Source organism: Artibeus jamaicensis, unplaced genomic scaffold (genome assembly GCF_021234435.1).
Source record: "Artibeus jamaicensis isolate MK-2021 breed Jamaican fruit bat unplaced genomic scaffold, CSHL_Jam_final scaffold_461, whole genome shotgun sequence".
NCBI classification, from domain to species: Eukaryota; Metazoa; Chordata; class Mammalia; order Chiroptera; family Phyllostomidae; genus Artibeus; species Artibeus jamaicensis.
In genome coordinates this window covers 15,206,108-15,231,956 of record NW_026522045.1, presented here as the reverse complement: position 1 = coordinate 15,231,956, position 25,849 = coordinate 15,206,108, and the positions used below count along the sequence as shown (strand labels likewise).

The 25,849-nt window shown below is 36.6% G+C and overlaps 1 protein-coding gene across 4 annotated transcripts in view; it reads right to left on the bottom strand.

Moving 5' to 3' along the window:
* Window positions 1-25,849, bottom strand: part of PLS3 (plastin 3) — a 141,787-nt gene that overhangs the window by 28,980 nt on the left and 86,958 nt on the right. For 3 of the 4 annotated variants that reach the window (XM_053657464.1, XM_053657463.1, XM_037125817.2), the window contains exons 2-3: window positions 15,099-15,184; window positions 11,383-11,466 (exon numbers count right to left, since the gene is read on the bottom strand). In XM_053657464.1, the coding sequence (XP_053513439.1) occupies window positions 11,383-11,455 (73 nt within the window). In that variant the 5' untranslated portion in view covers window positions 11,456-11,466; window positions 15,099-15,184. Of the gene's footprint in view, window positions 1-11,382; window positions 11,503-15,098; window positions 15,185-25,849 lie in introns of all 4 variants that reach the window. The other variant, XM_053657465.1, reaches the window with a different exon arrangement.

The following is a 25,849-nucleotide window of genomic DNA, read 5'->3' as shown; positions in this document are numbered from 1 at the left end:
AGGTTGTCTGACAGGGAAAAGCAAATTTTAACAGAAAGGGCAAGGTTTTATTTACATCAAGTATCCTTTATGTTAAACAGTGTATAAGTAGCTTTGCTTAAAATAGCAACCCATATATTAAGAAAACATAGTCACTTCATAAAATCAGCATTAAATCATTAAAAGAATTATTAATAGATTGGCCCTGGCTGGTGTGGCTCAGTGGACTGAGCTCCCACTTGCAAACTGAAAGGAAAGGTCACTGGTTCCATTCTCAGTAAGGACACATGCCTGGGTGGTAGGCCAGGTCCCTAGTAGGGGATGCACAAGAGGCAACCACACATTGATGTTTCTTTCCCTCTCTTTCTCCTTCCCTTCCCCTTTCCCTAAAAAAAATACATAAAATCTTAAAACATAAAATAGATTATATACCAATAAAACATTGACATGGTATTAAAAGAATTTCTAATATAGCTATTTTGGCCTCTTATGTTCCTTGTTCCTCCATTAGTCTAATAGAATAGTTTTATGAATTAATGCTGATTATATTACAAAGCACACCTGAAATTAAACTAACATCTTCAATGCCAATTTCTTAGGAGTTAATCTAAATAAACTTTAGTCCAAGACAAATATAAAGTTCATAAAAATACTTGGAGTTCTGAGTAATATAAGTGTTTACCATGACTATAAATAACCGTTTGTATGTGTGTGCTACTAGAGTTTTAGTAGAGTATGTATATCTCAGTACTGATGATGCTTAATCTGAAACTGCTAAATTAAAAAAAACTGATCAGTGACAAAAAGTTAGTTTAATGAGAAAAAGAACTAATGTACTGAGGGTTGCAATTACTTGAGCATATTTTTTTTCTTAATAAAGGAAGTTGGACTTTCACCAGCAATTTCAAATACCTACTGTTCAATAGTGATTTTTATTCCTTATGTTCCCAGTCATTCTCATATATAAATTTAATTAGTATAATAAAAGGAAACAATCTGAATAGAAAAATGACCCAAGATGATCATGACACTATTAAAGAAATGTTTTGTGAACAGTTAACCTATTACTAATGTAATCTATTTTAACATTACTTAAAATTCTGCTCTAGCTGGCATAGCTCAGTGGATTGAGCACCAGACTACAAACCTAAGAGTTCAGCAAGTCTTTGATTCCCAGTCAGGGCACATGCCTGGGTTGTAGGCCAGACCCCCAGTAGGGGGCATGTGAGAGGCAACCACACATTGATGTTTCCCTCTCTTTCTCCCTCCCTTCCCCTCTGTCTAAAAATAAAATCTTTTTAAAAAACTCACAAAACATCTACCAGACACTGTTCTTAGGATTGGGGATACTGAAACCAATGAAAATCTTGCTGTCAAAGAGCTCACATTCTAATGATAACTAATAGGCAAAAATAACATTAAGTATGAATATAAGATATAATATAAATGCTACGGAGAAAAACAAAGCAAGGGATTAGACTAGAGGTCAATCTGCTCCACCTCATCCAGGGGACATTCAGAAACTTCTGAAGATATTTTTGATTGCCACTTTGAGGAAGTTATATTTAAATGAAGACTTACTTGAGGAAGAGTGCAAATCATGTGGATATCTGAAGAAGAGATTGCAAATAGAGGAAATAGCAAATGCCAAATCTGTGATGTAGAACACTGTCTAGTGTGTTTAGGGAACAGAAAGATCCAGTATGACTTGAGCAAAGTAAGCAAAGGGGAAAGTGAGAGATGAGGTTAGGGAGGTGATCATAAAAGCTCTTAAAGGCCATGAAACATACTTTGGACTTTATTCTAAGTATTATCTAAGTGTAATTCATATTGGCCAATTTTTTGCCAATTATTAAAATATTAAATATCCTGTATAAAATTATTTCCCCAATGCTTTGAAGGCTGAAGAAATTCTATGTTTAATTTTAATGACATATATTTAGAGTCAAACAAACATTCTTATAGATGACTACATTTTAAATCTATCAGTTAAAATCTCTATGCTTTTAAAACATCATTCCGAACTACTCAACGCCTCTGAAAATCACTCATATTTCCCTCAAGGTAAAACACTTAATTCCCCCAGGGCACATCTTCACTTTCTTTGATGTGAGTTTATACAAAGGTCATACATCAAACAGTACATTAGTAAAGCGTTTACATGTATAAATCAATCCAGCAACATCTGCACAGTCACTAAAAAGAACAAAGTAATCCACAGGGTACTGCAACAGAATTTTAGCATCTTTACATGGATGAAATTCTTGGGTTTCAATACACCTTCTCCCATGCATGTACTGATATGACTCTCCCATTTCTTTAAGCAGTAAACATTGAGCTCACTGTTAGTGTGGCACAGTGGAAGATACACAGCATAGTTTAAAGGACACACCAGTGAGAGTAATGTGATACAAGACAGAATTTCATTTTGGCTACTAATTTGTACAATTTATCTCTCCAGGTCTTAGTTTTTCTCATCTGTAAAAGGAATACTTTGAATCAAATAATCTCTAAGGTCCCAGTTTGGCTCTAACACATCCTGATTCTAAATTCAATATACACAGGACTTCACAAACCACATATACACACTTTTTTTAAAAAATTAGGTAAAATACTAATATATATTAAAAACAAATACAGAGTAATATTCTGATCATTGCTATACCTTATTATCTAAATAAATAGTCCTTTATTTTTCTAACACCTTTATTGAAGGAGATACCTTATTCCTTTAAAGTAACAAAACTTTGTCCATTTTGCCCTGGCTGGTGTGGCTCAGTGATTGAGTACCTGCCTGCAAATCAAAGGGTTTCTGGTTAGATTTCTGGTCTAGAGCACATGCCTGAATTGCAGGCCAGGTTCCCATTAGAGGCCACATGAGAGGCAACCACACGTTAATGTTTTTCTCCCTCTCTTTTTCCCTTCCCCTCTCTAAAAAATAAAATTAAATAAATAAAATCTCTTTAAAAATTAAGAAAAAACTTTGTCCGTTTTAACAATTTCTTATAGAAAAATATTTTTAAATATATTCTACTTTTCTCTGACTTCTGAAATGATGTATCTGAGCATAATTTACCTTGTTATTGACTCTAGTTTAGACCTAGCATATAACAGGTACTTCATCATTCTTTTTGTCTTCTCAGTGATATAATAGAAGTAGATGGTAGAGATGTTTAAAAATAAATATTGGAGAACTATAATGAATTCAAAAGTACATGAAAACCAAGGCCCTGATAGTGTAGTCTATCTGAAATAGAGGTGTAGGCAATGGAGAAAACCACCACTTGTGTGAACTGCCCTGAAATAACCTCTCATGTGCCTTAATTAGGAGCTAGTGTTGTGATTAAAAGATGCTAGGAAGTAGCCACCCTAAAATATAACTAACATAAAATAACCACATGTGAAAACTACATTTTGAAATCAGAGTAGTAATAACAAATGCTTTTAGTAACTGACAGGAACATGTTAAAGTGGGGGAGGGTTGGTGGAACAAGAATTTGTCATTACATGACAACTTATTGGGTTGCAAATCTCTTGATGAAGATTCTTCTAAATCTTTTTAATATCCCACCCCTATTACGTCACACAGTACCTTGCATATAATAAGCAATGGGGAAAATTCTTTTTATAGTATCATTGATTCTCAGGTATTAATCAGGAAAAGAATGTTCCAATCTAATGAGCATTTTTAAAACAAAATTAAACAATGACAAAAAATACAGAAATATGACTACAAGACTAAATGACAATTCCTTCAGGAAACCACAATGACAGAAATATCCCTTAAATAACATTCAATCTCATTCACTTTGTTCTAATCCTGTCTCCACCCAGCAGCCTTCAAATCTGTAATTTGGTTGTCTAAGTGGACACACCCACCCAGGACTCTCCAAGTAGACAACCAGTGATGGTTGTCAGGTCAGGACCACTTTCATGTTTGTAATGTAGAAACCTGTTCTACTTTATTAAGAAAGACCCTGTGATAAATTGAGTGCTGTATTTTGCCCTGTATAATGCACACTTTTTTTGTCCAAATTTGTCAGGGAAAAATAAGGATGCACATTATACATGGGTAGTTCCTAAAATACCCTGCATCTGTTCTTATATTTTGTCACTATCTGTTACACAAAATTTCTTGTACCATAATATGTTCAAAACTAAATGCTGACATTGCTTTATAATATAAAAACAAGCATCCAAATATAAATAATTGAATTAAATAATTAAAACAAAAGATTTTTCCCTTACAGTTTGGAACAAAACTGTGGGTACATATTATACATGGGAGCACATTGTACACAGCAAAACAGGATGCCTACTCTGTGGCAGACACTGGGCTAGATACCAGATACAGAAATTAATCAGGCAGAACATCCTGGTTTTGACTTGAAACCATGGCTTTAAAACCCAAAAATTTTGGGTCACCTGGAATACCTATCCTATACTTTTGCTGAGATGAGAAACAAACCATTGAGTATGTGTCATTCAGTTCTACAGATTTTAAAAGCTTCACATATTCTGCTATTTCCCCTTATTTGATCAGATCTAGCTTTTACTACCTCCTGTAAAAGTATTTTTTTCTGTTTGTATTTTCCTTTTTTATTAATTTATTGGGGTGACATTGGTTCAGAAAACCATACAGGTTTCAAGTGTACAACTCAAGAAAATATCACCTGCACACTGCACTGTGCACCCATCAGATCAAAGGCATTTTAATGTTAGTGTTAGTTAATTATATCAAGTTTTTTGGCTTTAAATTGTTTTATTTATTCATTTATTTCTTTATTTTTAATTAAATTTATTGGGGTGGCATTATTTATTCAGATCATATAGGTTTCAAGTGTACATTTTTATGATATGTGATCTGTATATTGCATTGTGTGCTTAAGCTCCTAAATCATATCTTTTGAAGAAAACAATTTCAGTAAGAAGGCAGAGGGAGACTAAAAAGGCAGCTTGCAATTAATTATACAAAATCTCCAGCTGGTAAAGTACTTGAAAGACAAAATTAGGTGCGATTATTTTTAAAGAGTTTTATGCTAATTTTATTTCCTATCCCCACCCAATGCACACACACGCACACACACACACCCTTAAACGATATCCAAGATCTAATGTGATGTGCTTTGAAAGGGCAGAAAATGAGATAGCACAGTGGTATTTTAGAAAGCGTCCATCTTTGTCAGTGACATTATTAAGCAGGAGCTCAATACTATGTTTGATGACAAACTTTTCCTTTCCTAAGTTTGATATAAACATTCAGAATTTAATAAACTGACCCAAAACACAGAGACCTAGATTGAAAATAGTTTTAACAACTGGAAACTAAAATCACAATCTTCTGGCAGGAAGGTAGTCCTTGATTTTCTCAAAGTGCAAATATACTGGAATCCCTTTCTGACTAATTTGCCACTTCTTCATTAACAATACATTGGCATGGGGTAGGACAGGTTCTGCATTTTGAAGCCTTCTGTTCCAGCAATATACATTCAACCACCTGATAAGAAGGTATTATCATACAACCTGCATTATCTAGAACATTCTCAATGTTTCTGCAAGGACATGCCTCAACTTGTTGGTCCAGAAAGTATGGGTACTACCAGTATACATTAATGGGAGGCAGGAACAAAGAAACTCCGCCCACTAAACAAAGTTTCCACAGAAAGTAGAGCTAAATTTCAATAAATTGACTGTGTTCTTTTTTTTAAAGAAAAATCATTACACTTAAAAAAACAATCCCTAAGAGGCTCCCAATGCTGCACCAGAGAGGCCTGTCTTTCATACCAGTTACTGCATTATCAGGAAGGAACCAACTGTAACAACACGTTCTCTCCCAGGTGTCTCTTCTCTTCTCTCTCTCTCTCTCCTCTTTTTCTCTCTCTCTCCACATGTAGGTTTACATCTGCATTTTGCTTTAAAAAAAACCTCATTATACTCTTTTTCCAAGTATTATTGTAAATGCCAGTTAACTCTCCGAACACCCTCCCCCAAATAACCTTAAAGTAAATAAACTTATTATGCAGCCATGTTCCTGCAGAAGTTTGAATCACACCAAGAATGCATATCCTTAAAAGGAAATGTTTTCCCTCCCCTTGCATCCTGTTATTTAAGCTATTTTAAGTACTTGTCTGGAGAAAGCTGAGCCAGAATTCAAGTGGTTTTGATTTTAGCTGCTGTTTTACACTGCCCATGTCCAGGTGGCACATGGAGCAATCTATCACTTCAAACCCATCCTTTGGGGGTGCTACTTGCTCTTATAAATCTGACAGTAAGAAAGACTGGGATTTCTTTTGACCCTCCCTCGGGTTGTCTGTGTATGTGTTTTGCTTTAACCACCCTTGAATCTGTCTAAATCTAGTATTTCTCTTTATACAGAGGTTGCATATGTGTTTTCTCATCTGCAACACAGATGCAACCCACTCTGGACAGTGCTCATTAGGACTTCAAGAAAAAAAAACAATGAAGTGCAGATGTACTTCCTTTCAGAAAACATGGTTTGTAAGTTCCATTTAGTTTAATCCATATCTTCCATAAAAAATGTTTTACTTAAAGACAAAAGGAATCTAACAATAATGGATTTACATACATACACACACGACCTTGAATGCCCATGAAAGCACACAATATACTGATTTAAAATAGTTGGCCAAAAGACTTGTGCAGAAGAATTTAGATTATATTCCACCCTAAGAACTAACCAGTAAAGTCAAGCTTTCATTGGCATTAAAACTTTAGAAAAGGCAGCAGCTAAACATCTCCAGATGTTTAGCTGAACATAGGTTTTGCCTTTCCTTGTTTACACCTTTTGAGGTAGCTCATTCTAGTAAATATAAGATGCACTTTAATGGGTCCCAGATAAAAGTAGAATGAAGGTTCCTAAGAGTTCATACTAATAGTAGATTCCCTGAGGTGGAGGTCAAGTACGGCTAACGGCTGAACAAGGTTAGAGAGCTGAGGCCAGACAATCAAAAATGTCTAACAATCCTTTCCCAACTCAAAATTTCCAACAGTTGGACCATCATTTTTCAGCTGCTGCCATTTTTCCCACCTTAAAAATACACAGCTACCCACACACTCACATGAATGCATCCTCACACACATGCGTGCTCTTGCTTTCGTCCCGATACACCCACACACTTTTACTCCATCTTCCACACCATCAATACGTGGTTTTCAGACTATTTCATGATATCCATTTCTAGTATTCCACCCATAACTAAACAGATGGCACAGTGAAAGAGCACCAGTCAGTTTATTTGGGGGGGGGGGCTATAGTTTTTATTTTTAAGTCATAATTATCAAATACACACTAAACCATCATGCTTCTTGTGGAATCACCCTGATGTGGTTTTTATATACTACAGAATATCAAGTAATTTGAAACAAGTCAACTTCTTGAGATGAAAAAATCTGGTACTGCTACAATCATCATAACCAACATTTTTTGGCTTAGTTTGGCAGGCAACCTCAAAGCAATATACCCACACCATTCCTACTCATCTAAAAAACTTCATTATTCTTTTATTTCAAAACTGAATTCGTGTTAAAAAATAAGGGGGGAATGGTGGAATGAAGGGGAAGGGAATAGTCAAAGAACATCTATGAATGACCCATAGATACGGACAATGGTGTGGGGATTGACTGTTGGAGTGGGGAATGGGGTGGGATAGAGGAGGGCAAAGGGGGGAAAATTGGGACAACTGTAAGAGAATAAACGAGAATAAAAACATAAAGTACAGTCTCGATAGCTTAGGAGGGAAAAAAGATGCGTTAGCAGGATTAAAGACCAATCTGAAAAGACTTATGTTACGTGAATTTATCTTTAATACAAGTAATCATCCAAATGATCACTAGTTTCCATAACAAGAATATAAAAGGCATATTGTAGTTGGCAGATATTTACTTCTTAAGTGTTCTGAAAGTCTGATTTATTGTTCTTTAGAAAGAACTCAAGGAGCATTTAAATTAAAAGACAAATATTATGAAGTAAAAAAAAAATGAGACCCAAGGCTTCTGCTATGCCAGGGGAAAATACTGGAAACAAATGTTAAGAAAATTAAAATAATGAAACAATAACAACAAAAGACTTCTTGGAGCTTAACACTAAGCAGGGTGCAGAAAGTGAGTGAAGGGAGAACTTTTAAACCCTAACACTCATTTATTGCTAGTAAGAATTTCAAAAAACTATTAATTGATTGATCATAACCTGTGATTAGTGGTAATTAGAGAGATTTTTCTCCAGACTGATTTTGATGAATTTCTAAAGAGAAAAATCAAGGCTACCATTGTTAATAGATGGGAAAATCATATAATGATTTCTGTATTTTTGTCACAACTGAATTGAGACCAAATAGTCCTCACTACCAACCAAATAAGAAAGAATTGTCCTTGACAGGAAAATAAGTTATGGAGCTTGTTTTAAAAGTCAAGTTTCCCACAATGAAGAAAAAAATTCAAAGGATTTCCATAATACCTTTGACAGTTGCCTGAGGGCTCTGTAACTAATAACAACTAAAAACTGCAAAGATTTTAAAAGAAAATTAATAGATTCAGCTGGGTCATTAAACACTTTTCTAATAGACTATACATTAGCCTTAGTTATGCTGAAAAACATATATAAATTTTATGGGCTATAATGTAATGGCTAAAACATTTAGTAATAAATTCTACCTTGATGAAAATCTTTTTTTATCAGCAAAAGTTCCCATTTATTGGTCCTTCTATATATTCCAATCACTGCTAAGTGGATTACATGTAGCACTACATTTAAACGTTTTACCAATCCTATGGGGAAGTACAATTTAAGATCCCCATTTTAGAGATGGAAGACTTGAGCACTGAACAGTTAAATAACTCCCTAAAGTCACACGGTAGTGTCAGGATTAGCATTTCTTCTTTTTTAAATTTTTCTTGATGTTTGAATACAATTGTATCTATTTTTCCACCACCACATTCTCCTGCCCTACCCACCCCCATCATGATGAAAATCTTCTTAAGAAAGGCCTTTTTGTGTTTATAGTTGGTAATGAAAAAGTCCCAGTACATAAAAAGACTATGTATAATTCCATGGGATTCAATCAATTAAATTTCTATTGAAAACCTAACATGTGTGTAACACTGAGCTAGATACTGAGAGAGGAATACAAAAGAACAAAATACAGAACAGGAAGAAACTTGGGACTCCAGTATTCCTATGTACAGCATATAGAGTGACAACGGCTTGCATACATTAGGAACTTATGTCTGATAGGGACTCCAAGACGTCATATGGTCCAATCTACTGCCTTTGGGAAGCTGTTTACCAACCCTAAATCCTCCAAAATGTATGATTTAAAATAAGATAGCAGTTCCAACAATGACCCTTTCTTGCAGTCCAATTCTAATTTAACCCTCTTTCCTCCACAGAAGTAATTGATTGGGGAGCCCTCTTTATAACACTAAGCTTTTAAGGAGCAATTAATCTCTCTTACTGATAAAGGTATTCCAGTCCCATCAGGTAAACATACCCGATGAATTATCTTTTAGTTTAAAAATGTCATTCACACAAATATTTGAATTATATTTTAGTTTAAAAATATTATTCACACAAATATTTCCAAGATGCATTATGAGAACAGGGTCTGAGTTCAACAACAACAAAAAAAAAAACATTTAATTTGAAGAAGCAAGGCCTTGAAGATTAAACACTACCAGTAATAAGTCATGGTCTCTACCTCAAAATTCTATTCATAAAGAAACAAATTAGGCTTTCTGCAACACTGAAAGATGAATTTAAATAAACACAAGGTTCAAAGGAAATGTAATCCTTACATAATTATAAGGCTACTTCTACAGAATGATAAGACTTAAAATATCTCACAGCCAAGAATTCAGCTGCCCTTTTTTATAACCATTCTAGTATCAGACTGGATGGTAGTCTCACAGTCAGTGGTACCTATGGATTGCCTTTCTCTTTCTCTCTCTCTCTCTCTCTCTCTCTCTCTCTCTCTCTCACACACACACACACACACACACACACACACACACACACAATCATGTTAGGTTCTTGACTATTTGACTTTTTTCTAGTTAGAATTCTGATGGGATTGTGAATAGTCATTTTGGCTGGGGCTAACTGCTCTTTCCAAGGGGTGCCTTCATAGAAAATGTTAATAAAAAATGTATGAGAATCACCCTGGCTGGTGTGGTTCAGTGGATTGTGTGCCGACCTGCGAACCAAAGGGTCACCAGTGTGATACCCAGTCTAGGGTTGCAGACCAGGTCTCCAGTTGAGGGCACATAAGAGGCAACCAAACGTTAATGTTATTCTCCTTCTCTTTTTCCCTCCCTTCCCCTCTGTCTACAAATAAATAAATAAAATCTTTTAAAAATATATTGGAATAGGGGTATACATGTTCTCACTTTTCACTAATGGGATTTTCAACACAGGTCAAAGACTAGATTCAGATTTAAATGACAAATCATCATGATCTAACTTTATATACTTTAATCAATGAGATACAAACTAGTAATAGTTTACTTCTCTAAGCACATGTTAACTCATCTCATGTGCATTCATACATCAATAATCAGTTCCTATGGTTTTCTCATTTTCTCTACTGACTTGAACTGAAATTTGGAATGTAAATGCCTTAGCAAAAAAACTGCTTCCATAGCTGCTAAATTCTAACATTTGTTATATGATATTAAAGGATAAACCAAATAGCATGCTATGACTTCTCATCTTATAATGATGCTATAATTTAATATGAAGGTAGAACAGTCTAAATTATGCAAAGGTAGTAAAGATACATAAAAAATCAATACAGCCAAGCTAATTAGGGAAAGGCAATACAATATGTAATAATTCTTAACATTTTCAGGGGTCATATATCCCTTTGAGATTATGGGAAAAGCTCCAAATCTTCTCCACAGAAAAATGGTTCACTAAATATGACAACATCATAAAATTTATTTAAAAATTTCAGGAGCCACAGCAACACTAGTCCCCGAAACAAAAACCTTTGTTCATATTAGATATAATTAGAAACAATACAGTTTAAGTGTTGCTTTTAAAACTTTATCACATCAATGTTTAACTGTCTTGTCCTAAGGTTCATAATTAATCATTCATATGTTTTTTTAAGATTTTATTTATTTATCTTTAGAAGGGAAGGGAGGATGAGATGGAGAGAAATATCAATGTATGGTTGCCTCTCGTGAGTCCCCTGCTGGGAACTGGTCTACAACCCAGGCATGTACCCTGACTGGGAATCGAACCGCGATCCTTTGGTTTACAGGCCGACACTTAGTCCACTGAGCTACACCAGCCAGGGCCATTCATATGATTTTTAATAGAAATATCTTTAATTAGGGCCAAATAAAGATTTCTTTACTATAGCTATACTGCAAAAAACTACTTACCAACTTTTGCAAAGGCCTCTTTGAGTTCATCAAGCTCATCTTTGGAAATCTGAGTGGTAGCCATCTGATCCATTTAAAGAAGATCTGAAGAGAAACTCCAAAGGTTTCAGACTTTAAAAACTGTTTGTGATAAATATATTATAAACACTCCTGTGAAATTCTCATCTAAAGAATAATTTAAACAGAAAACCAATGCCATCTGAATAGCTTCCCATATTAGTAGCTAAAGCCAAAATAAAGAAAATAAACAAATGAGAAGACATCATTTACCAGGTTACTGAGAAAAAATATTCCTGAACCTTATTTTCAGAGTATAAGGAAGAGTCTAGGTACCTAGCAATGACAGTAAGCAGATACACAATAGAAATTCTCAGTTGCATGTGACCAAATATTCAGTTAAATATGAATCTTTCCTAGCAATCCATTTATTTTTTTAAATTTATCTCACTGTTTATTTCTATTTTCTGGCTTTATTGAGATATAATTGCCAATAATATTATGTAAGTTTAAGGTATACAACTTGATGATTTGATACATGTACATATATGATAGATGGATTAGCTAATATGTTCTTCACCTCATATTCACTGTGAAAACATAGAATTTTAAAATTTTTACTGATTTTAGAGAGAGAGGGAAGAGAGAGAAATGTTGATTTGTTATTCCACTTATTTATGCATTCATTGGTTGATTCTTGTATGTGCCCTAACTAGGGCCTGAACCTGAAACCTTGACTTATCAGGAGGGGGAGATGCTCTAACCAACTGAACTAGCCAGCCATGAAAGCACTGATTTTTATTTATTTATTTTTGTATGATTTTTTTGTTTTTAATTACTTTATAGTTGTTCAATTACAGTTATTTGCATTTTCTCCCAACCATTCTACATGGCAGCCAAACCTCACTCCTTCCCTTGCTTCTACTCTCCTCATTTAAAAAAAATATATTTTATTGATTATGCCATTACTGTTGTTCCATTCTCCTCCACCCTGCAAACTCCCTCCCACCCACATTCCCCCACTTTACTTCATGTTCATGTGTCATAAGTTCTTTAACTGCTACATTTCTCACACTATTCTTTTTCTCCCCTTATTTTCTCCCCACCATCTATGCTACTTATTCTTTGTAACTTCTCCCCTGCTATCCTCCTCCCAACCCCTGTTGCTAACCCTCCATGTGATCTTCATTTCTATGGTTCTGCTCCTGATCTACCTGTCCTCTTATTTTGCTTGTTTTAGGTGTGGTTGTTAATAACTGTGAGTTTGCTGTCCTTTCACTGTTCATAGTTTTGATCTTCATTTTCTTAGATAAGTCCCTTTAACATTTCATATAGTAAGGGCTTGGTGATGACAAACTCCTTCAATTTGACCTTATCTGAGAAGCACTTTATTTGACCTTCCATTCTAAATGAAGGCTTTGCTGGATAGAGCAATCTTGGATGTAAGTCCTTGTCTTTCATGACTTGGAATACTTCTTTCCAGCCCCCTCTTGCCTGTAAGGTGTCTTTTGAGAAATCCACTGACAGTCTGATGGGAACTCCTTTCTAGGTGACTGTCCCCTTACCTCTTGCTGCTTCTAGAATTCTCTGCTTCATTTTAATCTTGGGTGATGTAATTAAGATGTGCTTTGGTGTGCTCCTCCTTGGGTCCACCTTCTTTGGGACTCTCTGAGCTTCCTGGACTTCCTGGAAGTCTATTTCCTTTGCCAGGTTGGGGAAGTTCTCCTTTATTATTTGTTCAAATAAGTTTTCCACTTGTTGCTCTTCCTCTTCCCCTTCTGGTACCCCTACAATTCAGATGTTGGAATGTTTAAAGATGTTCTGGAGGCTCCTAAGCCTCTCCTCATTTTTTTGAATTCTTGTTTCTGCATTCTTTTCTGTTTGGTTGTTTCTTAATTCTGGTCCACTCCATTTGATTTGAGTCTGAGTTTTCTTTTCATCACTATTGGTTCCCTGTGCATTTTGCTTCATTTCACTTAGTGTAGCCTTCATTTTTTCATCTAACTTGCGAACAAAATCAACCAGTTCTGTGAGCATCCTGATCACCAGTGTTTTGAACTGTGCATCTGATAGGTTGGCTATCTCTTGGTCACTTAAAAGTATTGGCTCTGGGGCTTTGATTTGTTCTTCTGATTGAGCCATTTTTGGTCAGGTCGCACCTGTTATCTATGAAGGGCAGAGCCTTAGGTTTTCACCAGAGTAAGGCAACCCAGTAACTGGGTTGTGATGCTTTATGTGGGGGTGAGGTCAGAGAGGGAACAATGGCACTTGTTCTGCTCTATCTCAGATTTCAGTCCCCTCTGCCACTTCCCACAAGCTGGCACCTTTTCAATCGGTGCTTTTAGGCTTTATTTCCCATTGCTGGGGCCCTGGGTTGTGCGCTCTGTCTTGCTGCCCATTTTTGCCTAGTTTATCTGCACATGAATATGTGACTGTGGTCAGCCCCATGCTGCCTGCACTCCTGGGTCTGGCTGCCACTGCCTTTTCCTGCCATGATCCCTCTCCGCCAGCCGTTGACTCCACTCCTCTTAACAGTCTGGATGAATGGTTGTCAAACTTCTGTACAGTTCAATTTTATGTCTGTTCTGGTTGTGTTTTTGTTTCTAAATCTTTGTTGTTCTTAATTTTGGTTGTGTGAGGAGGCACAGTATTTCCACCTACGCCTCCATCTTGGCCAGAAGTCTCTCCCACTTGGTTTTGTCCATGTGTCCTTTACAGTAGTTCCTGAAAAAGCTTCTCCCCACTGTCCCCTCTCCACTCCTCTTTGGCCATTGTTAGATTGTTCTTAATTTCAATGTCTCCGGTTACATTTTGTTTCCTTTTTTTTCTTTTGCTGATTACATTCCAGTTAAAGGTGAGATCATATAATATTTGTCCCTCACTGCCTGTGTTATTTCACTTAGCATAATGTTCTCCAGTTCCATCCATGCTATCACAAAGGGTAGAAGTTCCTTCTTTCTTTCTGCTGTGTGGAATTCCATTGTGTAAATGTACCATGATTTTTTGATCTACTCATTTACTAATGGGCTCTTGCTTATAGCACTTGGCTATTGTAAATTGTGCTGCTATGAACACGGGGTGCATAGGTTTTTTTGGATTGGTGTTTCAGGGCTCTTAGTCCCATACAGTTGGCTCTCTTTTCATTTTAATGCTGTTTTCTTTAGCCATGCAGAAGCTTTTTAATTTGGTGAGGTTCCATTTGTTTATCCTTTACTTTATGTCCCTTGCTTTAGGGTACATATCAGAAAAACTGATTTTTAAACAGCACACTAACACCTACCAGTCACTCCCATTAAAGGAAGAACAGATTGAAACAAATTACCTTTGCCCAAATAAATTACGTGATATAGAAATACACAAGTGGTGCTAATAAACATATCTTTATGCACATTACATTATTTTAATTTATACCCTTTCAGATTTGGCTCTATTATACCTATTTTGCTAATGGAGCAGGGATTGGCAAACTATGACCTTGGGCCCAATCTGGGCCAAGCATAGTTTTTATAGATAAACAAACACTTGCAGTCAATTTTGATGATAAGGCACATTAACTTTGAACCCTAATAAAGTGAAATATTATCCCCCACAAATTCCTTTCCTTTCAGTTTCCACCATAATGCAATATACATTTATAATGACTGATTTTTAAAAATTAAATAAAAACAGGCTTTTAAAGAACATAAAACGGAACTTGCCTGTTCATAATTTTTTCTCACCTGTGATGTTAAGATGTTACAAAACACTGACAACTTCTCTGCAGTAGTAAGTTAGGTAATAACACTTTTCAGAGTGGTCTTGGGATCTATAAGGTAATAAAAGATCTTTAGTTAGATTTGATGTCAGGCATTCTAAAGATTAAGAGTAAAAAGCCCTTTTTCAGAAGTTAAGCTGCAACCCGAGGATAGTACTTTTTAAAAATATTCTATATTTTAGTTACATGATGTTCAACACTTCTGATTATAAAAATACAATATAAGATTTATTACAATTTCCTTTACACACATTTTAAGGAATCACATTTTCAATACAGAATTACTACCCATTACCATGAATTATATCATAAAGAACAATGGCACAGAAAGTCTTAAAGTGAGACTACCTCAAAAATCCCAAACATGTGGCCTCTCCTTTATCTATAAAGGTACTTTCCACTTTGGGAAGTTTGTCAGTCAGGAATAATCTAAAGTATGTGAGTTATAAAAAAGACATTTGATTTTATTCTCATACTACCATGTCACTTCCATAAAAAAGAAAATTAGACAAAGATAGTTCTGGACATAACTCCACCTGTCCAACCCTTCATTTTTGCTGACCAGTGGGTTCTGACTAAATCCTTCCACTTCTTGCCTTTGCAGGCAGCAAGACTGAACAAGGCAGAAATCTCTTTCCCTATTGCTCATACCCCTTAGCAGCACACATAGACCCCTATCCTCACACAATTTTACAAATATTTTAGGCATCTGTTAGATGCCTAGTTTCTACCCTCAACATATTTACAATCTGGGGAAGGCAAACATGTAAATAATTATAAATCAACACAAAGTGAATTAGTTGAGGCAATAAAAGATATAGAAGGAAATGGGCTCAGGAAACTGTAATGATTATCAACTCCTCAAGTAGGCCAGGAAAGCAGTACTTTTGTTCTCCCTTACTCAATCAGAAAATACTTAGACCTTATGGAAATAATTTGAAGGCACCCATACACTTAAAAATACATTGATACAATGCAGCATTTAAAAACCCTAAATATACTTCCAACTTTTCTAATTTCTTATTCCAGTCTAATTGTCTTCATGAAAACCTAGAGTTCTTACATCTGTAACTCAGATTTTTTCCTACGAGAGACATTAAGAGGCACAAATGAATAAAAATAAAAAGGAGAATTGGAACATGTATACATACTCCAAACAACATTTCCAAGCAATTTGGTATAGAATAACAAAATAGTTTAATTTAGGAGACTTTCACTTAAACACACTCAATTTCAATTATTTATAACTATTTAAAAGTAAATAAATAAATGCTACTCTGAAGTATGTGAGCTAAAACCAAAAATACAAGTGAAATTTATTTTATTAAATACTTCTGAATTTTATTGTTGTTCAAATACAGTTTTCTGCCTTTTCCCCCCACCCCTCCCCACCACCCCAACCTCCCTCCACTGTTTCCACCCCTCCTTGTTTTTGTCCATGTGTCCTTTATAGTTGTTCCTATAAACTCTTCAACCTTTTGCCCCAATTATCCCCTACACTCTCCCCTATGATTACTGTCAGTTTGTTATTAATTTTGATGTCTCTGGGTATATTTTGCTTGTTTGTTTATTTTGTTGATTAGGTTCCACTTAAAGGTGAGATCATATAGTATTTGTCTTTCACTGCCTGGCTTATTTCACTTAGCATAATGCTCTCCAGATCCATCCACACTGTCACAAAGGGAAGGAGCTCCTTCTTTCTTTCTGCTGCATAGAATTCCATTGTGTAAATATACCATAGTTTTCGGATCCATTCATTTACTGATGGGCACCTAGGTTGCTTCCAGCACCTGGCTATTGTAAATTGTGCTGCTGTGAACATTGGGGTTCATAGGTTCTTTTGGATTGGTGTTTCAGGGTTCTTAGGATATAAGCCCAGCAGTGGAATTGATGAGTCTAAAGGCAGTTCCATTTTTAGTTTTCTGAGGAAATTCCATACTGTTTTCTACAGTGGATGCACCAGTCTGCCTTCCCACCAGTGGTGCACTAGGGTTCCTTTTTCTCCACAACCTCTCCATCCAACACTTGTTGTTTGTTGATTTGTTTATGATGGCCATTCTCAATGGTGTGAAATGATATCTCATTGTGATTTTAATTTGTATCTCTCTGATGCCTAGCAATACTGAGCATCTTTTCATGTGTCCCTAGATCCTCTGTATGTCCTCCTTTGAGAAGTGTCTGCTCAAGTCCTCTGTCCATTTTTTAATTGGGTTGCTTGTCTTCTTAGAGTGGAGTCCTGTGAGTTCTTTGTATATTCTGGATATCAAACCTTTGTCTGAGGTATCATTGGCAAATATGTTTTCTCATACAGTTGGTTCTCTTTTCATTTTAATGTTGTTTTCTTTAGCTGAGCATAAGATTTTTATTTTGATGACATCCCATTTGTTTATTCTTTCCTTTATGTCCCTTGCACTAGGGGGACTTATCAGTGAAAATACTGCTCCATGGAATAGCTGAGATTTTCCTGCCTATGTTCTCCTGAAGGACTTTCATGGTGTTACAACTTATATTTAAGTATTTTATCCACCTTGAATTTATTTTGGTGTATGGTGTAAGTTGAATAACAAGTTTCATTTTTTTCCCTTGTACCTGTGCAGCTCTCCCAACACCATTTGTTAAAAAGGCTATTTTTGTCCCATTTTATGCTGCTGCCCTCTTTGTCAAATATTAATTGACCATAGAGACTTGTGTTTATTTCTGGGCTGTCTATTGTGTTCTATTGGTCCATGTATCTGTTCTTATGCCAGTACCAGATTGTTTTGATTACAGTGGCCTTGTAATACAGTTTGATAATCAGATATTGTGATCCCACCTACTCTGTTCTTCTTTCTCAAAATTACTGCAGGTATTTGGGGTTGTTTATGTTTCCACATAAATTTTTGAAGTATTTATTCTGTATCTTTTCTTCCTTTTCTTACAGCAGTCCAATTAGAATCTCTTGCAGAGCTGGTTTGGTGGAGATGTATTCTCTCAGCTTCTTTTGTCTGTGAAACTTCTTATTCGGCCTTCCATTTTAATTGACAGCCTTGCTGGATAGAGTAGTCTTGGTTGCGGGCCTCTGGTTTTCATTACTTGGAATATTCCTAGCCATCCTTTTCTGGCTTGGAGCGTTTCCATTGAGAAGCCAGCTGCTTGCCTTATCAGGGCCTCCTTGTATGTTATTTCCTCTTTTCCCCCTGCTGCCTTTAAGACTCTTTGTCTTAGAATATTGCCATTTTAATTATGATGTGTCTTGAAGTGGACCTTTTGGGATCCTCTTAATTGGAACTCTCTGTGTGTCCTGGATGTGTGTAACTTTTTCTCTCATCAAATTAAGGCAACTTTTCCATCATTACTTTCTCAAACAGGTTTTCTACCCCTTTCTCTTTTCTGTGTCTTTCTGGTATTCCTATTATTTGGATATAATTACATTTCATGTTGTCCTGCAGTTCCCTTAATACCTTTCCATTCTTTCTGAGTCTCTTTACCTTTTCTTGCTCTTTCTGGGTGTTTTTTTCTACCTTCTCATCCAGCTCACTGATTCAATCCTCTCCTTCATCCAGTTTGCTTGTAATTCCTTCTGGTGTGTTTTTTATTTCTGAGATTTTATTGTTCATTTATTCCTGGATATTGTTTATAGCTTTTTTTTCTTCCTTTTTCATACTGTTGTAGTTCTCACTCAGTTCCTTGTAGTTGTCTGTGAGTCCCTTGAGTATCTTTATAACCATTATTTTGAATTCTATATCTGATAGTTTCCTTACCTCCATTTCATTTAGCTCTTTTAGTGGGGAGTCTTTCATTCCTTTTGATTGCATGTTCTTTTTTATCTCACCATTTAAGGTGACTCTTCTTGTTTGTTTCTGTGTTTCCTGATGATTTGCTTTGCTAGCTGTCTTTGTAGGGTGAACTTCTATGGTAGGGATTCTATGGGGTTTAGTGGTGTGGTCTGTTTGATCTCCTTGTCTGGATGCTCTAGGTTTGCCCTTTCTTCTGTTTAGGTGGGCTCTGTCATTGTACTTGGGTTTTTACCTTTTGGTGGTTCCTTTGTTGGTGGTTTCTCTCCTCCAGCAGGTATACTGATGTTCAAAGCTCTCACCTAATCTTGTATGTGATCAGTAGCAGGGAGCAGGCAAAATGGATTAAGATAGCGGGACACTATTTTATGGGATCTAAAGTACCCGCCAGTAGAGAAGAGATAGGAGATTCTTTGGATAAGTATAGCATTAACCGTGACGTTTTACCCAACTATCGACTTTTTATAAAAGGTGAAAGAGAGATAAGACTCTTGTTTGAGGGGAGGGAGATTGTGAACAGAATCTAGAAAACAGAGAGCTTATGCAAGCTTAGATGATAAGATATAGTGAGAGTGAAGGATACAAAGTAGGTGTAGTGTGAGAAAGAATAGAGTTACCCTCATCAATATAATGCTCAGGATTAAACTGAAGTGGACTAAGATCAGGGAGGGGTGCTGTGTAGTTTGTACAATTGTATGGAACAACAATTATTTACAATAGTATTGGAACAACAATAATATGACAAGAAATATATGATTTGAGTAACCAGAAAAGAAAGTACATACATGATGAAGAGTTGTGTGTTATTGGAACACAAGTGAAGTGAAAGAAGGAAAATTATAATACAATAGAGAATAAGGAAAACCAGTCTAACAATGCAATTAAACAGAAATAAAATGAAGAAAACTAAACATATGTGAGAGAAATTTAAAAAATTAATAAAATAAAAGTGGTAAAAATAATGAAAAAAGTAATAATAATACAAATAAAAAATAAAATGCCAGCTCTATGTGGTAGAAAAATGACATTTGTCTCAGTTTCTCAATTTTGGGGGTTAGCATTGTGCTCCCCCTTTGAATCCTGTCTCTGGACATTTCCTAACTCCATGTCTTATTGTCTCACTTAGAGGAAGAGTAAAAAGAAAAAAAAACAGAGAGAGGAAAGAAAAACATTGGCCTCCTGCTGACCTGAAACCTGTTCAGGGAGTTTTCCTGGTCTTGTGGATGCTACAGAAAGATGGGGGCTGGGCTTCAATTTTCTCCCTTTCTATGATTTTGAGAGTATAGGGACCAGGTCTGGGCTGCAATATTCACAGTTGCCCAGCCTCCAGCCCAGGTTCTCTATGAGCTGCCAGGTTCAAATCAGCCATTCAATCTTTGGGTGTGTGAAGCTCAAATCACCCTTGGGGTGAGCCAGCTGCTGGAGAGTTCCTTACAGAGCAGCTGCCTACTGTTCTTAACAAGTGCAGGGCTCTTCACACAGCCCAACTTTCCAACCAGTCCAGATACTATAGGAGTCAGGGTCCAACACGGCTCAACTCTTCCCTTCTCCACGTGTCCCCCAGGACCCCAATTTCTCTGGTGCTGGTGTCCGCAGCCCCAGCAGATATATACCACTTCTCTGTGTCTACCATTTCATCTCTATTCCCCTCAGCAACTTCCAGCATCCAGGTCCCTCCTGGTGCCAGCCTGGCCTCCCTGCTATGGTAGGGAGGGAGCTGGTGATCTAACTCTCTAACCCATATCCTGAAGCAAGCACTGGGCCAGGGGCCACAGTTTGTCTAGGTCCTTGCACAGATTCTAGGGACGTTACTGTCCCAGCGCAATATTCTCACCATCTGTTTTTCAATGTCCTCTATAATGTTTGGCTTCCAACCTTCATATATGCTGGGATTCCATTGGCTGTTCACTCTGTTCCTCAGAAGATTGGCTAGGTGTTCCATCTGGGCACAGAGAGAAATGGGTTCCACTCCCACCTACTTCTCCGCCATCTTACCCAAAGTCAAATTTAAAGGCTCACAATATATGCTTTATTTGACAAAAAGCAGTTTTTAAATTAGCTATTTAATTCAGGTCCTCCATAATATGAATTTTTTAAAAAGACTTATCTTTAAGACTACTCATAGGTATTTGATTATATCTTTAATGAAACTGAGTAACTAGTACTATCTTGAGAGAAAGCATCACATTACGATAACTTAGGAAAGACTGTCAGGTAGGTAGCATCAATAAATTTAAAAAAATTAAACTCTTAGAAATTACAGAAATTCTACTGTTCTTCATGGGGCATTGTACATTTGGGCCTTTTCCTCTCAAAGCAACGAAAACATTCCAGACTGGGGCTTAGAAATGAGACATAATTTGACATGGTTATTGCCCTTTAGATACTTCATTCAATCTTAAGCCCCTTAGCAAGCTGTTGTTCCTCACCCAAGGATGAAGTATGTTTTAATGGAAAGACCATTGGTTGTGAGACCAGAAGACCTCAATTAATGCCCTGGCATTATTTCCTATCCATGGGTCTATGAGCACATTCACTTAGTCTCTCTGAGCCTTAGTTCGCTCATTTGAAAATAGCAATAAATAATACCTATTTCCCCATGGTCCTTGTGAAAATTAAAGATGTCAAATGTGAAGGCACAATATAAATGATAAAGTATTATACTTTAAGTAAAGATATAAAATCTTTCCTTAAATCTTTAAGGAATGAAAATAGAGAATTAATGAATGTGTAAGTAATTGTGAGAGACTATATAAATACAGGGTGTGGCAAACGTAGGTTTACAATTGTAAATATGCAAAACTGAGTTTATGCTTATATTATTATTCATGAATTATTGTATTATTTGCCACATGAACAACTAACTGTAAAGCTACTTTTGGCAAACCCTATATAAGTCCTAAGTTCTACGTAAGAAACTTAAAAATGGAATATATGAAAAGTTATCTTATTTGCTCTATGATTACTGAGTACAGGGTATAACAGATCTCCTTCGCATATAAAAATTATAAGCCTTTTAGTCAGAGTAATTTAAGAAAGATGGGCCTAAAGAAAACCTGTCTACTACTTTTTACTCATGGCTCTATTTGGCTCCTTGATCAGGGGTTTCTAAACACAACTTGAAGAGCAGCCAGGAGACAGTAAAAATGTACAAGTTTTACTTTAAATAGTTCAAGACCACTTTTAAAAACAGCTAACGGCTTGTCAATATTGTCACATTCCATGTAATTTGCACATTTTTTCACAAGCAATGGAAAATAAAAGTTGAAGAGGTAAAAAGTAAATATTACTTGCTGAAAGTAAAGTTCACGCTCAAATTCACAGTATGTGATTTACAGGCAAAACGAAAGTCTGGCTTTTCCCCCTCTGACTTCCTATAAAAGTGAACTTTATTTACGTGGAGAGAGAGACACACACACAGAGAGAGAGAACTGTTATTAAAAAAAAAACATATTTTCCCTCCATTTAAATGTACCAAATGAAATAGTAATCACAAATAAAAATCACCCAGGGTCTCTGCATTTTTCTGAATTTCTCTCATCTGCAAAGCACTATAATCTGTCTCTAGTTCCTAAACCTACCTCCTCTCCAAAGGGAAAAGCAGCAGGGAAAGAGCAAACCCTCTCTCCCCCTAACCATCTGAGGCACAGGAAAAGAGATTTTCAAATAAGGGAATAAAACAAAAGCAAACAAAACCTTGTTTGTTTTTTTCATAAAAGGATATGGTGTACAACAGGGTCTGAATTCAGGGCGTCACCCATAGAGGAGTCTTATGCCTATGAAGTCATCCCTAATTATGGAGTTTGACTAACAATACAGCAATTATAAAACCACTCCACTGCCTCAATTGACTGTGCTTAACCCTGAACACAAATCTTTGTTGAGAAAGGTATACCTGCAAATAACTCCCTGAAACTATTACTCAAATTCTGAAAGGTATTTGTTGGGGATGAGGAGGGTGCCTGTTTTCATCCCCGAAAATGCTTTACTTCAGGAGTGAAGCTGACTGAATAATCTATTTACTAATCTGTGTCATTCAGTACCATGTGGGCCATACCAGGGTATACACATTGGGAATCTCATCTGTGGGTAATGAAGAGTTGATAATGAACTTTATATATATTTTTCTTGAAACTGAAAGGCAACTAAAAGAAAATAGCAGGGGATATATCACTATACACAATCCCATGAGTATGCCAGGTAAGTAGAACTGGGAAAGCAAGGCTGATTACTTAAATCAGAGATTTGGCAACACATACTTAAGCTAGTATCATGTAGAGAGCAACGAAGAGTGGACAAAACATGGAAGAACATATTGTTTTATACTATAAATGAAAAGAAACACCACCAGAGTCCCTGCTATCTGTGAAAATTCAACAGTGATCAACAAAAACAGGTGTGTCTTTATCCCCTTCCTCCATCCAAAATAGGCAGGGCTTTGGAACACCCACACTTCATGTATCTACCTGTATCAACAGAAACTGCCACCCTGCCTCCTCCCTAGTTATGCAAGTCAACAGCGCTAGTCTCCAGGTCAGATGGGCGTGCAACACTCTGTGAGCTGTAGCTCACCTACTCTTACTATGCTTACTCAAGCTCCAATCCCATGTTTAGAAGATTTCAACTTGAATGTTTACCACATTCATTCACCCACTTACTTATTTATAGCCAAGCCTTAATTAAAGGCTTAGTATGTACCAGGCAGTGCTGGGTGCTGCAAATATAGAAAGTTAGGAGCCAAAGTCCCTTTTTTTCAAAGAGCTTACTGTCTAGTTGAGGAAACACGGAAAACAAAAGACATAGCATTAGTGCTATCATATTTACTGAGTGGTAGGCATCAGGAAAAGTTTTCCAGAGCAGGTAAGTTTTGAACTTTATCTTAGAATGTAAGTAGGACTTTCTCAGACAGATATCACTGATAAAGGCATTCTAGGCACAGACCTACAGAGCAGAGTATTTTTGGGAGCTGGAGAAAGACAGTATGGTTGGAGCATTGTACCTAGGGTTTGTGACAGACATAACTAGAGCAGGTCAGGGCCCAACTCAGAAGGGCTACAGTCAAAATCTGGACTTGAGACCTGACTGGTGTAGCTCAGTGGGTTGGACATCATCCATAAACCAAAAGGTCTCCAGTTCAATTCCCGGTCAGGGCACCTGCCTTGCTTGCAGGCCAGGCTCCTGGTTGGGGGCGTGCGAGAGGCAACTGAGATCGATGATTCTCTCACACATCAATGTCTCTCTCCCTCCCTTTCTCCCACCTTTCCCCTTTCTCTCAAAATAAATTTTAAAATTCTTTAAAAAATATAGACTTGACCTTCTGGCCAAGGGGGAAGGAAGGTCAGTGAGGAGGATTCCAGTCAGGAAAGTCTGAATGTCTACAACTGAATTTATTGCTACATTATTTCCTCCCCTTTCAAGTAACTCTCCTGGTAAATTAGGTCTCCTTTTCAACTTCCCCACCTTCCTCAGTCTCCAGCTTTATAAATTTGGCCACAATAAACAGAGGGGTGAAATCAACCACTAAGCATTCTGAGTTATTGCATCATAACCTTTTATCATCTCATGTCTGGCCTACTCCAAAAGCCTTTTGTGTAGCTAATCTATCTAGTCTTGTCTCCCTCCAATGTATTTTTTTACACTGCTAATTTCCTGAACAATAGATCTATAATATATGTCATTCAAAAGAAAGTCCCAACTTTAAAACTCGACATTCAAGGCTCTACACTTTTCTACATTGATATCTGCCTATCTCCCTATGTTACTGCCTATTACATGCAGTGCACCCTTGAATCAAACTCAATTAAAAATGCCCTACTCCCCAAGCAGGCCATGTATTTCTTCACCTTCAGTACTTCTGTGTATAATGCTCCTCAGCAACTTCCTATCTATTCTTCAAGAGCATTTTTCAAAAATATTTTATTATTTTTTTAGAGAGAGGGGAAGGGAAGGAGAAAGAGAGAGAGAAATATCGATGTGTGGTTGCCTTTCACATGTCCCCCATTGGGGACCCGGCCTGCAACCCAGGCATATGCCCTGGCCAGGCATTTTACCAGCAACTGTTTGGTTTGCACACCAGCACTCAATCCACTGAGCCACACACCAACCAGTGCTCTTCAAGAGCATTTTTTAAAAGATTTTATTTAATTATTTTTAGAGAGAGAGGAAGGGTGGGAGAAAGAAAGAGAAACACTGATTGGTTGCCTCCTGCACATGCCCTGACCTGGGACTGAATCTGCAATCCAGGCATATGCCCTGACCAGAAATCAAACCATTGTTCTTTAGCTTTGCAGGATGATGCCCAACCAACTGAGCCACACTAATCAGGGCTTCAAGAGCATTTTAAGAAAGTCTCTTCAGACTGTCCCCATCTGAGACCAAAAATTTTCTCCTCTTAGTACTCTCACAGAACTGTGTTTTCTTCTATTACAGTCAGTTCTGGATTCTCTCAGACAGCTCTAATTTTAAATACTTTGTTTTACTCTCAGACCATATGTACCAATTTTTGAATGGGAAAATATAGTCACCACTATGATAGCATTTAATCCTATTATACTAAGTTCTTTTATGGAAGATACCATATCCTATTCATACTCATATTCCCAGCCCTTGTCACAATGTCTAGGTAATAATAATTACCTAGAGTAGGTAATATTATTAAGGCAGTATAGTAGCATATGATTGTAAGTTTGTATTACAGCGGCTAACATTTATAGAGGACTTACATTTTACATGGACTGCACTAAATACTTTATATACTTTATGCATGCTACTTATCAGAAAGCCTATATGAACCAAGTGATGCTGTTATTACGATTTTACAAACAAGCCAACAGGCTTCGAGAATTTGAATAACTTGTAAAGTCGCATAGTGAGAGAGGTAGAGCCAGGTCTCAAACCCAGGTAGGTCTGCCTAAAACCAAAGTCAGTATTCTTAATCATTAAT